Below are 10,885 nucleotides of genomic sequence, written 5' to 3'. Positions count from 1 at the left end.
GGGGGGGGGGGGGTTACAAGTGAGGAGATAATAACCATAATTAAGAGACAAGATTCTTGAGACACGACTAAACTCTCTCATCCTTTCCCGATTCCCATGTCCTCTTTTATCAACTTTTATGTTTTGTCCTTTTTTCCCCATTTTATTTCTTATTTGACCACAATTTGGATTTTTTTTATGTTAAAAATTAAAATGGCCATCTATTACAATCTAATCTCATCTTCTCAAAGTACTTGGGAAACGACAAACGGTATCATTTGTTAAATCTGACTTGGTCGTATATAAATTATTTATTTTTAGCACACATACACACACATGTGTACATATACATATACACATATATATATAGTTTAGGCTATTAGTGTCATGGTCATGTGCCACGGGCTCAACTCAATTCAAAAGGGCAGGAGTGTAGAGAAAGGACAAAAGTACGTGTACGATAAATTCAACGGTCCATATTTATTATAAGAAATATTGATTCAAACATTCAAACTCTGAAACACATGACGTGTATATACAGTTAGTAAGCAGCAGACTGAAAATCGTATTATAAATATTTTCATGGGATTGGGGATATATATAATATGCGGAGTTAAGATATAATCAGATGGGGCTTGTGGTGTGGATGAGCGACAAGTCACGTGGAGACCCCAACCCCATGTCTCATCCTCCATACATTGTTCCCCTTCATGTTCCCGAATCGGATTTTTTTATAAATAATCCATTATGAAATAATATTTTTTTAAAATCATGTCAAATACGTCAATTTTTTTAATTAAAATTATATTAAAAGCTACGATTGAGAGGTAACAGCTTTGAATCTTTTTGTTTAAATTTTATTATTGCAGCTGAATCAACAAATTCCATTTTGTTTTGAGATTTTAACTCTTTTGAAATCCCGAAACAAAAGATACAGAACAAATACTGCTGCCGAAAAAGAATGAAAAAAAAAAGTTATGGAATAGATACCGCAGATAAAAAAAAAAAAAGAAGGGGAAAACATAATGAATAAAATACAATTGCCAAAAAAAAAAAGCGAATCGAATTAATGTCCGAGTCCTATATAAGTTGGGGCCCATGGGCCATAGCCCAATTATATTGCTGAAACTTAAAACACCATTCAAAATCAAATAAAGGAGCCCATAGATAAGAGATTAGCTCAATAGCCCAAACCCAATTTTTGTGAATTAAATCGAAAATAAAACATATTTTAAGAGAAATATATAGCCCCCATAGTAAGATATAGCTCACATGAAATGAGACGAATAAAAATAAATACATTTAAAGGGAAATTAAAGCGAAATAAACCTAAAAAAAATAAAAGTCGAATAAATATAATTTCGTTTAAATAAAAAAAAAAGTCTAAATCCGAACATAAACGGCACTAAAACCCGATATACCAAATACCAATATGTATTTTCCAAATTATTTTGTTTTTGTTTTTTTAAGTAGAATTTGTGTAGTGGTGACAATCAGCTGCATATCAGAACATCGGAAAGGGACACAAGCAACAGATCAATGAAATGTGGACATTTGGCCAATCCGGTTCGGTTTTCCGGTCCGGTTTTCGAATAAAATTGCTACATTTCCATCATCTGGAGAAATCACGAGACTCATCAGTTCCACGATCCAAGGAAGCGAAAACAACGAAACCACATCAATACAACCGAGTTTTCTTTTTAATCATTAAATCTGGTCCGGACAACAATCTCTAATGCTGCTGTAACATGTTCTGTTCTCTTACAGATAATATTACGATTTACACAAACCCCAACTAAAACCCAAAAAATAAAAAAAGAGATTAAAGAAGGCTTTAACCAAGCACACACAACACTGATCTTCCATAAAATTACATCAGTTACTGCAACAAGGAAAGCCTTTTTACTTAGCCGACAACAACATCACACAACCTCCTATCAAATCTCTCTCTCTCTCTCTCTCCAGTTTATTATGATGCTCCCCCCTTCCCCCCCCCCCCTCACCCTCCTACTACACTGTTAGAATGATTCTTCACCTGAAATCAGCAAAACACTGGTTTTGTTCTGTGTCCGATGATGATGATGATCGGAAACATATGTTTTATATTTTTTTACCTGGTTAATATTAGCCTGCGGCTACAGCGTTGGCTCGAGGGCTCGTGTCCAGTAGTTGATGCAGTTTACCGTTGGAGTTTGGATCATTGTCTCCCTGTCCTGAGCTGTTCACTCTCGAGAGTAGATTCTCTGTGTTAACACCTGAGACTCTGTTCTCTTCGTCGTTGCTCGATCCTCTCTCCGGGTTAGTCCCGAGCTCTGAACCTTTCAGCTTCTCCTGCAAAAGCCAAAGCCCCGGTCTCAAGATATGTTCGTATATATGCGTATATGATGTGATGTGAATATGCAGAGGTAAGGCAGAGCCGCTTACCACCAAGGTTGCATTTTCTACTCTAAGTTTCTCGGATTTGTCAGATAGTTGGTTTATTTCTGATCTGAGAGCTATATTTTCAGCTGTCAAGGCTTCGACTTTCCTGGCAAGCTCTTCGGTTTCAGCCTAAGATAAAGGAAGAAGACAAAAAGCTTTTAGCTTTAGTGTTCAAGCAATTCAGGCAAAATCACATCAACAGAAGGAGTTGTAATAGAAATTCTGTTTCTTATTGACCTGTTTCCTTAATCTTGACCTTCTAGCAGATTCTCTATTAGATTGCTTCCTTCTCTCCCGTTTCAGTTCTCTATCATTCTGTGCAAATCGCAGAACAAAGCGCGCTAGTTTTACTTTAGTGTACCAAAGAATGGATCCTTTTGCGAGGCACTGACATATAAAGATTATACAAGCAAACTGGAAAGGTAGATAGATCGAGAAAGGGAGAGTGAATAGTACTTGAAGCCAGGATTCAGAAGGAACAATGGCCAGAGATTGTGAAGGGCAGTGATTGGACTTGGCACTAGCACCCGGAGACAGGACAGCTCCTGTAACAGGTTTTCTGTCGGGAGAAACAGAAGAAACTGGGCTGGACTGAGAGAAATGTCTCTCATCTGTGCAAAATAGAATACTAGATTCATTGATCTAACAGGATTGAGGAAACAAGAATAATCCAATGGCGGTGACATATGACAGAGTAGAAGCACCAAGACAGCTCAAGAAGATATGAGAACAATACCTTTTGAGGGCGTTCCCTCCCGACTCCTCTTAATTTTTGGTTGATCCGCCTGAAAAAAAACAATACAGGAGGAGTAAACTCTTTAGATCACAGACATACCGATTTTCAAGGGGTTTGAACCAAAATGCTTGCGGGAAAGATAAAAGAGCATTACCCCACTTGTATTCTCATCACTCCCTCCAAATGAACCTTCAGTTTCCGGGCTGTTCACATCGAACAAATTCAGTTTGAAACAAAGAATACCGACAAATATTTTAGAGAAGCGATGAGTAAGCGTAGACAAACCTCAACGACCGTTTATGTTCAGCCCTACCCTCAGCATTCTCGACATGACCATTTCCAATAGACATTGCAAGCCCATCAAACTCTTTCAGCTTCTTCATCAGACCGTTGTCTGTGTTTCCGGTAGATTTGGTAGGAGCATCGATGCTCAAAGGCGTCCCGGACTGTTGCATTATAAACCAACCGTTATTACAACTGACAGTTATAACGGGTGATTCTTACAGCATCCCTAAGAGTGGTTAAATTCTACCACTTACAGCTGTTGAGGGTGGAACCTTCTGGCCCGGAGGTAGTGAACCCTGGCGAAAGATGTTAGAAACTAAATTATCAGAGAAGGACTAACAACAATTTCCATTGCAATACAATCTTTAACCAATGTAAAAATAAATCTACATATAGCATGGACTTACCATAGGAACTCCAGGATGGGCGTATACTCCTCCATGAGAGTAAAGTGCCGCATAGGATGCTCCATACGGGGACATCATAGGCTGAAGATCAAGACAGGAAATGATTGTCTCACGTGTTACTATATGTATACATACGGAACTCGACTTCAGACAAGCAAGAGGCTTCAGGGCTAGTACCTGAGGACCCCACATGTAAGGTGGTGGAGGAGGATGATGATGTCCAGATGCCACAACAGCTGAATTGTAATAAGGAGGAATAGCAGCAACTCTCGGACCATAGTATGCCTAGCGAGAAATTATAAAAACAAATTATCATCATGCCTTTGTAATGGGATATAATTATATTCCAGAAGAAGCAAACGGTTTTCGCACTACGGGATGAGAATTCGGAACTACGAACATGGATGGGACAAACCTGCATAGCGTTCCAATCAGGGTACACATGGACGTTCGTCTGATCCTACCAACAAGAGAGCAAAAACCAACAACGTGACCGAGTCAATGAATGTTTTAACTCCAAATCAAGATCGAACAATCACAAGAGTCTTGAAAATAAAACGGGTATTTATAACTGGATCACGCCGCATTACCGCAGGTGCAGGAGGCGGGGATGATTTATCAGACTTGGCAGCTTTTGGCTCCTCGCTGTTGCTTCCCATGGCCCGAATGCAACTTGAGAACACTGCCTCTCCCTGTGAAGCAAAAGACTGAAGTATTGTCACTCTTACAATATAAACAGCATCATCATCAACAGTGATTTAGCACTGTCAGGCAAAACTTAGCAAAAAGTCTTAGGAAAAGGTTTACCCGTCACAAGGGTGCTCCAACTAACTACATCCTCCTAAACGTGTAATCACCTAAAAGACTACAGATTTTCACCTAAACTTCTCCACAAAGCAAGAAAGAAACACAGCTAATAGCGTTATGTGTAATCTTCCGACAACATTCAAAAGGGCCAAGCTTTGCATCTCTGTCGGTGAAACGGAAGAACAGACAAGGAGAAATCAGACGTCAAATTTCATTTTCCACCCCGAAGGGTGTGGTGGAAGACAAGAACGTCTTTTTTTACCTCACCACTTGCATCCAAGAAGAAAGTTTTACTTTTTACCCTATTAGGTCAAGGACGGAGACCAAATCAACCTCGCCCAGGAAAACTACGGCATTAATGGACAAATATACCCTTCAACCATGGCATGCACAACAAGCTCTCTCCTCTCTTCGATTTCTCGGACATTTTAACGGGTTGTCGTTCTGTCTGTAAATTCTATAAAAGAACAATTTTTTTTCCCCCATTTATCGATTACCATAGTAGTAATCGAATTTAACTAGAAGATTAAAAAAAATGATAAACGCAAAGGATTTAACGGTTCACAAGATCATGACACAATCCCAGATTTTATCTCTGTATAGATGCCGAGAAAAAGGTAAAAGCTGGATCAGTGTCGTGAATTCTCCAGTTTCCCTGAGCTAAAAAACGGGGCATACAATCATAAAACGACAAAGTCTTTTGATTCCTCGTATCTCCTCCTCCTAATGGTCGGAGACCCTTATCGTTCTCCGTTTCACAGGAATGAAAATTTCTAGGAAGCCAGACAGATTCAGCACGGAGTTCAAGTAAAAGCCTTTGCATAACCTAAATTCCGCCATACCTCAAGGATCAAAGCTCCAGCGAGAAACGAAGACGACAACGCCGGAGATCAAATCACGAAACCGCCACGGAGAATTAACGCATTAGCTTCTCTCTCCACTTTCTCCCTCTAAAAGTTCAGTTTCCCTTTGACAGAGGAGGAGGAGAGAGGCAAGGGACAAAAACGGGGCGCCAAGGCGACAACCACGTCATCAAACACGTGTCAAGCAGATGATACGGCGTATACGTACAGCGTATATACGGTGGAGGTTGATGAGTTGGCTCATCGACTTTTGAGCCAGCCATTTGTTTCGTCAGACGTCATCTCTACCGCACACGTGTTCGCATCTGACTCGATCTACGTATAAGAGGCTGGGCCAACCTATCTCCACCCGTCATGTGTAGGGGTGTCAAAACGAGCCTGGCTCGCGAGTTGACTCGTGGCTCGCCAGAAAACGAACGATCTGAGCCTTAATTTTTTTAGCTCGTTAAAAAACGAGCCTAACGAGCCAGAACTCATTGAACACGTGTTCAATGAGCCTGGCTCGGCGAACTGGCGAGCTGTTCAAGAACCAGAAACATGGAATTGAGTACATGGTGAAAGTAAATTAGATTGGATAAGGGAAGAGACAACTGTTTTGTACCTGGAAGCAAGAAAGTCTATAACGTCCAATGTCTGTGAGATATAGTCTGAATTTGTAGGCCAACCTGTTGTTCCATCTCTGCTGGAACTGTGTTCCATCCCGTTTTGTGACCCGGGAGCCGCGTGAAGATCTATTATGCCCGGCTCGTTCAGATCGGAAAACTGGCGAGCGATCTGAGCCGAGGTTTTTCTGGCTCGTTAGAAAACGACCCTAACGAGCTGAGCCCAAAACGATCCGAGCTAAATGAGCCGAGCCCAAAATGATCCGAGCTAGCTCGTTTGACACCCCTAAGTGTGACTAGTACGTCCATTTATTTTTTTATTTTTCTGAATTGTTTTCTTTACTTTTTTAATTCTAATCAATAGAATTTAAAATATCTTCAGCTCAAGTTCTTATTTTATTATTAAATTTTTTTTATTTAAGAATAAGATTTTAGGCACGCAATTGTTGAACATTATTAATAAAAAAACGTAACGTTTGCACTAATTGTAATTAAATAAATATCTCAAAAAGGATGCAGAAAACAGTATTTAATTGATGGAAAGAAAACATAAATCCTCAAGAGTTTAATGATAATCGCTTAATTAGGGAGATTTCCAACGTAAAATTGTAAAAAAAAAAGAAGGATAATGTTATTCAACCAAAAAAAAGAAAAATGTTTAATGTATTTAACAAAAAAAAAATTAATGCGTAAGCAATTCGAAGAATTGGAAACCGTGGTTTAAGAATAAACGTAAGATGGCAGTGGGGGTATTATAGTAATTTCGGGGCGAAAAGACCTTTGACTATTCTCTCCGACGCGGAGAGCACTTTTATGTCTCGACACAATTCCCTTTTTAGATATCAACAACCAAACTCCAGATCCTGACCGTCCATCTTCATCTCCTGATTCAGCCCCAAGGCGGCCCACGTGTACGGTCACCTTCTCGCCATCATGGAAAAAAAGGTCCCTTTTTCCATTTTCTATTAAAATATAAAACGTAGGGCCCAGATACATGCTACGTCTTCAAATCCAACGGCTGGGATGTAAACGATCCGACGGTCACGCTGGGAGAGAATCCGCATCTGGTTAAAGCCACGAGGCTTTGCCTCGTTTGAAAAGAGCATCTAATCCACGAAGTGGCCCCCACACACACGCAACTAGTCTTTTTTTTTAGAACAAAAAACTTAAAGATATGTCGGTCTCCAGTGGTCCGAATCCGACGTGTACCACGCTGGCTGGCACGTCGAGCCAGGGAACCTCTGTGGTCCCCACATAAGACACGACTCACATTGTCACGCACCCTTCCGCTCTTTCTAGAAAATAAGGAAACATCTACGTGTCGCTTTATCATTGGTTGATTCCGAGAGCATTACGTTACGATGTACAATGTGCGTAACATTAAGCGGAAGGAGTGGGAGTGACGCAAGCAATGAGAATGCCACGTCATAGATACTCCGAACCGTCGATGGGAAGGCACCATCAACGGTGATGCGTCATTCACGCGGACGTGAGGAGAGAGAAAACGTGTATGTGACTCGAGGTATCTGACGTGTCGACATTATTTTACTTTTAAGAAATACAGAAATAAAACAGGGCTCCGATCTCGAATCAGACGGTCAAAATTGCCCGACAAGATGACGTGGCATGCAGGTGGAGGATGGCTAACGACGCAATTAATGTGGGCCCCATTTGACGAGGACGCACTCTGCAAAATGTCAAAAATATCCTTAGTGGCGATACTCGTAATTGCGTAATTGCATTATTTGAAAAAAAAAAAAACAGAATCGTGTTCACACATAGTATAGTGAGCATATGTGTCATACGGCGTCATTTTCACGGAAAGCCCATCTCGGGATATAGTCTTATGCTTTAGTCGGCCCAATAATCTCGTTACAAAATCAGGCCCATACATTTGGGCTATGTAACAATTCAGATGGCCCAATCACTTTGTAATCGGCCCAAAGAATGCGCGTGGATGGACCATATCCGTAAACCCAACTTTTTTTTTATTTGGGGAAATATAAAAGAAATTACGCTTTATTGTAGATTTATCATTGTCAAAAGCCCATTGATCGAACCGAGGGAAGAACAAATCTCAGACAAGAGTGTTCATGACTGTAACACGGAAGCATCTGGTAGTAAACAGAAAACTGCCAAAAATATCAACGAGGAGATGGCATGGGACAGAAAGTGAACCATTCCATTAAACGAAACGAGCCGATACAACGTTCACACACAGATTTGCATCACTTTTACACGAGTCAGAGACAAACATCCGAGGTCTAGTGGTCTACCCCTTCAGCCATTAACAGAAAACACCGTTTTCACTCTGCTTCACAAGTGAAGACAAGACCGGCGCTAGTCAGCTACTTCAAACAAATACCATACTTATCTATATATATATATATATATATAACAGGGGACGTCAATGGAGATCTGCGGATCGTTTGATGGTGAGCTCGGCTCTGAGATGGAGAATGCCGTTGATGAAGTAGGGGCTGTCCTCTGCGATGAACGACGTCCATGGTATCCCAAACAGGTTTCTATAGCCCACCGCTTTCCCTCCCGTGAATGTGTAGTTCCCTTTGTACTTGCTGATGAAATCCTCGGTGGGTTTTGACCTAGCTGAGAACTCGTAGTCCACCCCGAAACTCACCGACCCTTTCTCCTGCATCCCGAGGAACAGCCCGAAACAGTGGAACGAGCTCTGCTGGTCCATGTTGCAGTGCGCCGAGAGGAAAAACCCTTGACCGCCCAAGTGGAAAGCCTGCGAATAGACCCTTCCCGAGGGGAATAGGTTTGTGCACTCCTCCCTCTTTAAGTCGAGGTATACTACACATTGTGGCCGAGGAAGCTCAAACTCCACGACTTTAACGGGTCTGTACTTGTAAGCCCGTTCTATGAACCGCCGGTTCAGGGATGCCGATTCCTCGGCAGCAAGGCTCCGCTGCCTGTGGGGGGCTTCTGCCTTGAAGAAAAGAGCTTCTAGAACAAGCTTTGATGCTACTTCGTGGTCAAAATCACTGCAAGCTAATACCTTTTTGAGCTTCCGACAGGTCATGTACGGGAAACGGATATAACGTGCAAGGCGTGAACCAAGAGCCTCTCTTCTCTCCTCCAAAGAAGGGTATTGCGCCCTTGTCCACTTCAGGACAAAATCATACACGGCATCTTCTGATGCGATTTGGAGATCATCACTCGACAGTATTGCCTCTATGCCTGCCAAAGGTAACGACATAACCTCTTCCTGGAACCTGGAAAAGAAGGTAAACCATGAATACATCATGTGTGTTACAACAAAGAGTAACATTCTGCTAGAGAAACCAATGGCAGTCGCTTCAAACCCACCCATAATCCCAAGGAGATCTAGAGAAGCAACTACAATAGCTGAAAGACCGAAAACGAAATAATTGACCTCAAATTCGGGAGGTGAGACATTATAGAGATTTCTAGTTGCATCTCACAGCTATTCTTTTATCTTACTTGGTAATATCCTTGTAGCGAGAGGCAAGGAACTGTTTTGCAGCATCAGTTAGAGGCTGAACTGCTTCAGCCATCAGAACACTAGAGGGAAGCTCGAGATAGAGCAATGCCGATTCAGGTGTCATAGGCATATTTCGGAGCAGTCTACTGCAGTACCTCATGCATGAAGCTACCTCGAACTTGTCGGCAGCCATCAGCACATCTAATAAAGCAGGTGCTGTTGTGACGGATAGGGTATTGCTATACATAAAGTTTAAAAGCTCCATCAAAGCTGCTTCCTCTGCCAGAAATAGAACACATGGCATCAATATCAATACCATTTACGGAACTAATGCATAGCAGCTAACTCTGCATACAACAATAGAGCAAACAAAGTTGAACTGAAGTCGACAGCTAGGGCCGTGTTGAATGGGTATACCTGATGCGCTAATTCTAAGAGTCACGTGCCTTTGCTCGGACTCCCTCATTCCGTTGGAGAATAACTACAACAGGGAAAGAAAATGGACAAAAGGAAAAAGTTAAGGTGCAAGAACTAACAGGAGAAGGGGGAAAACAAAACTTTTAGGACAAAGGATAATACCTTGTAGAAGAATGGACTTTTTGCTGCCAAGATGGGAGAACTGATGTGCAGTTCTTTAACTCTTACAACAGTAGAACAGTCCATACCCCAGTTAGTCTCGCTGGCTGTGTCCTCATCACCTAAAAAGAAGGCAAAACGTTTTCAGGCGACAGACACATGTCTTGAATATACATAAATTGCAAATGAAGCTAAGGAAAAGATTCCAAATTGCAAAAATAACTTGAGGACAAATCAAGGTACAGCAGTGGGAACCATTATTCAAGAAATCAAATTCAAAAGGCATCAGCTTTAGTACCAGATAGTGTCTCCTCCACCATTGCTTCATCTTCTTCGTCTAGATTTTCACCGCCCGGACCACCATCCATATCCAGTTGGGTATCAGTCAAAATCTGCTCCTCGGGACATGCCACAATATCCGAGATCACTGAAAATGGAAACAAATGAGTTTTATTGAACAGAGAACACAGATGACACGAGAAGCATACGCAAGTCATCGCCCACAAAGAGGGTGTAAAAGACGAAAGAAAGCAAGCCGAAGAAACAGGAAATTGAACATCTAACCCATTAACAGGACAGATCATCCAAGAAATTCTCCAATTCCCATCGCTAACAGAAACCCCCGTTCCAATTTCCATTTCAAATTCGAAACCCTAAAAGACCGTTCTAACAAAGACACGCTAACAAGAACAGCAAACGTACCACCAGATTCCTTCTTGATGTCTGCTCTCCTCCTCTTCCGA

General features: G+C 41.5%; 2 protein-coding genes across 4 annotated transcripts in view; both read right to left on the bottom strand.

The window, feature by feature from the left end:
- Positions 1-1,657: 1,657 nt before the first annotated feature.
- Positions 1,658-5,620, bottom strand: LOC104817330 (G-box-binding factor 3). 3 transcript variants are annotated; one of them, XM_010546483.1, is made up of 14 exons: positions 5,478-5,620; positions 4,419-4,535; positions 4,244-4,288; positions 4,006-4,113; positions 3,829-3,909; positions 3,676-3,717; positions 3,422-3,582; positions 3,291-3,339; positions 3,137-3,185; positions 2,857-3,011; positions 2,638-2,715; positions 2,404-2,529; positions 2,094-2,310; positions 1,658-2,014 (listed from the first exon to the last, which is right to left on the bottom strand). In XM_010546483.1, exons 2-13 carry the CDS (start codon positions 4,485-4,487, stop codon positions 2,104-2,106), a joined length of 1,170 nt encoding a protein of 389 aa, XP_010544785.1. In that variant the 5' UTR covers positions 4,488-4,535; positions 5,478-5,620; the 3' UTR covers positions 1,658-2,014; positions 2,094-2,103. The 3 variants fall into 3 exon arrangements, with proteins under 3 accessions (XP_010544785.1, XP_010544784.1, XP_010544786.1); XM_010546482.1 differs by having other exon boundaries at positions 4,419-4,520; XM_010546484.1 differs by having other exon boundaries at positions 4,244-4,282; positions 4,419-4,520.
- Positions 5,621-8,261: 2,641 nt separating this feature from the next.
- The window catches only part of LOC104817329 (BTB/POZ domain-containing protein POB1), a 3,324-nt gene continuing 700 nt past the window's right edge, over positions 8,262-10,885 (bottom strand). The window contains exons 2-7 of the mRNA XM_010546481.1: positions 10,845-10,885; positions 10,441-10,569; positions 10,146-10,264; positions 9,984-10,047; positions 9,566-9,845; positions 8,262-9,336 (exon numbers count right to left, since the gene is read on the bottom strand). Of these exons, the coding sequence (XP_010544783.1) occupies positions 8,508-9,336; positions 9,566-9,845; positions 9,984-10,047; positions 10,146-10,264; positions 10,441-10,569; positions 10,845-10,885 (1,462 nt within the window). The 3' untranslated portion in view covers positions 8,262-8,507. The remainder of the gene's footprint in view (positions 9,337-9,565; positions 9,846-9,983; positions 10,048-10,145; positions 10,265-10,440; positions 10,570-10,844) is intronic.

The sequence above is a fragment of the Tarenaya hassleriana genome, unplaced genomic scaffold, assembly GCF_000463585.1.
Source record: "Tarenaya hassleriana unplaced genomic scaffold, ASM46358v1 Cleome27, whole genome shotgun sequence".
NCBI lineage: Eukaryota > Viridiplantae > Streptophyta > Magnoliopsida > Brassicales > Cleomaceae > Tarenaya > Tarenaya hassleriana.
Note: the sequence above shows the minus strand (reverse complement) of the source record. Positions and strands in the feature narration are given on the sequence as shown.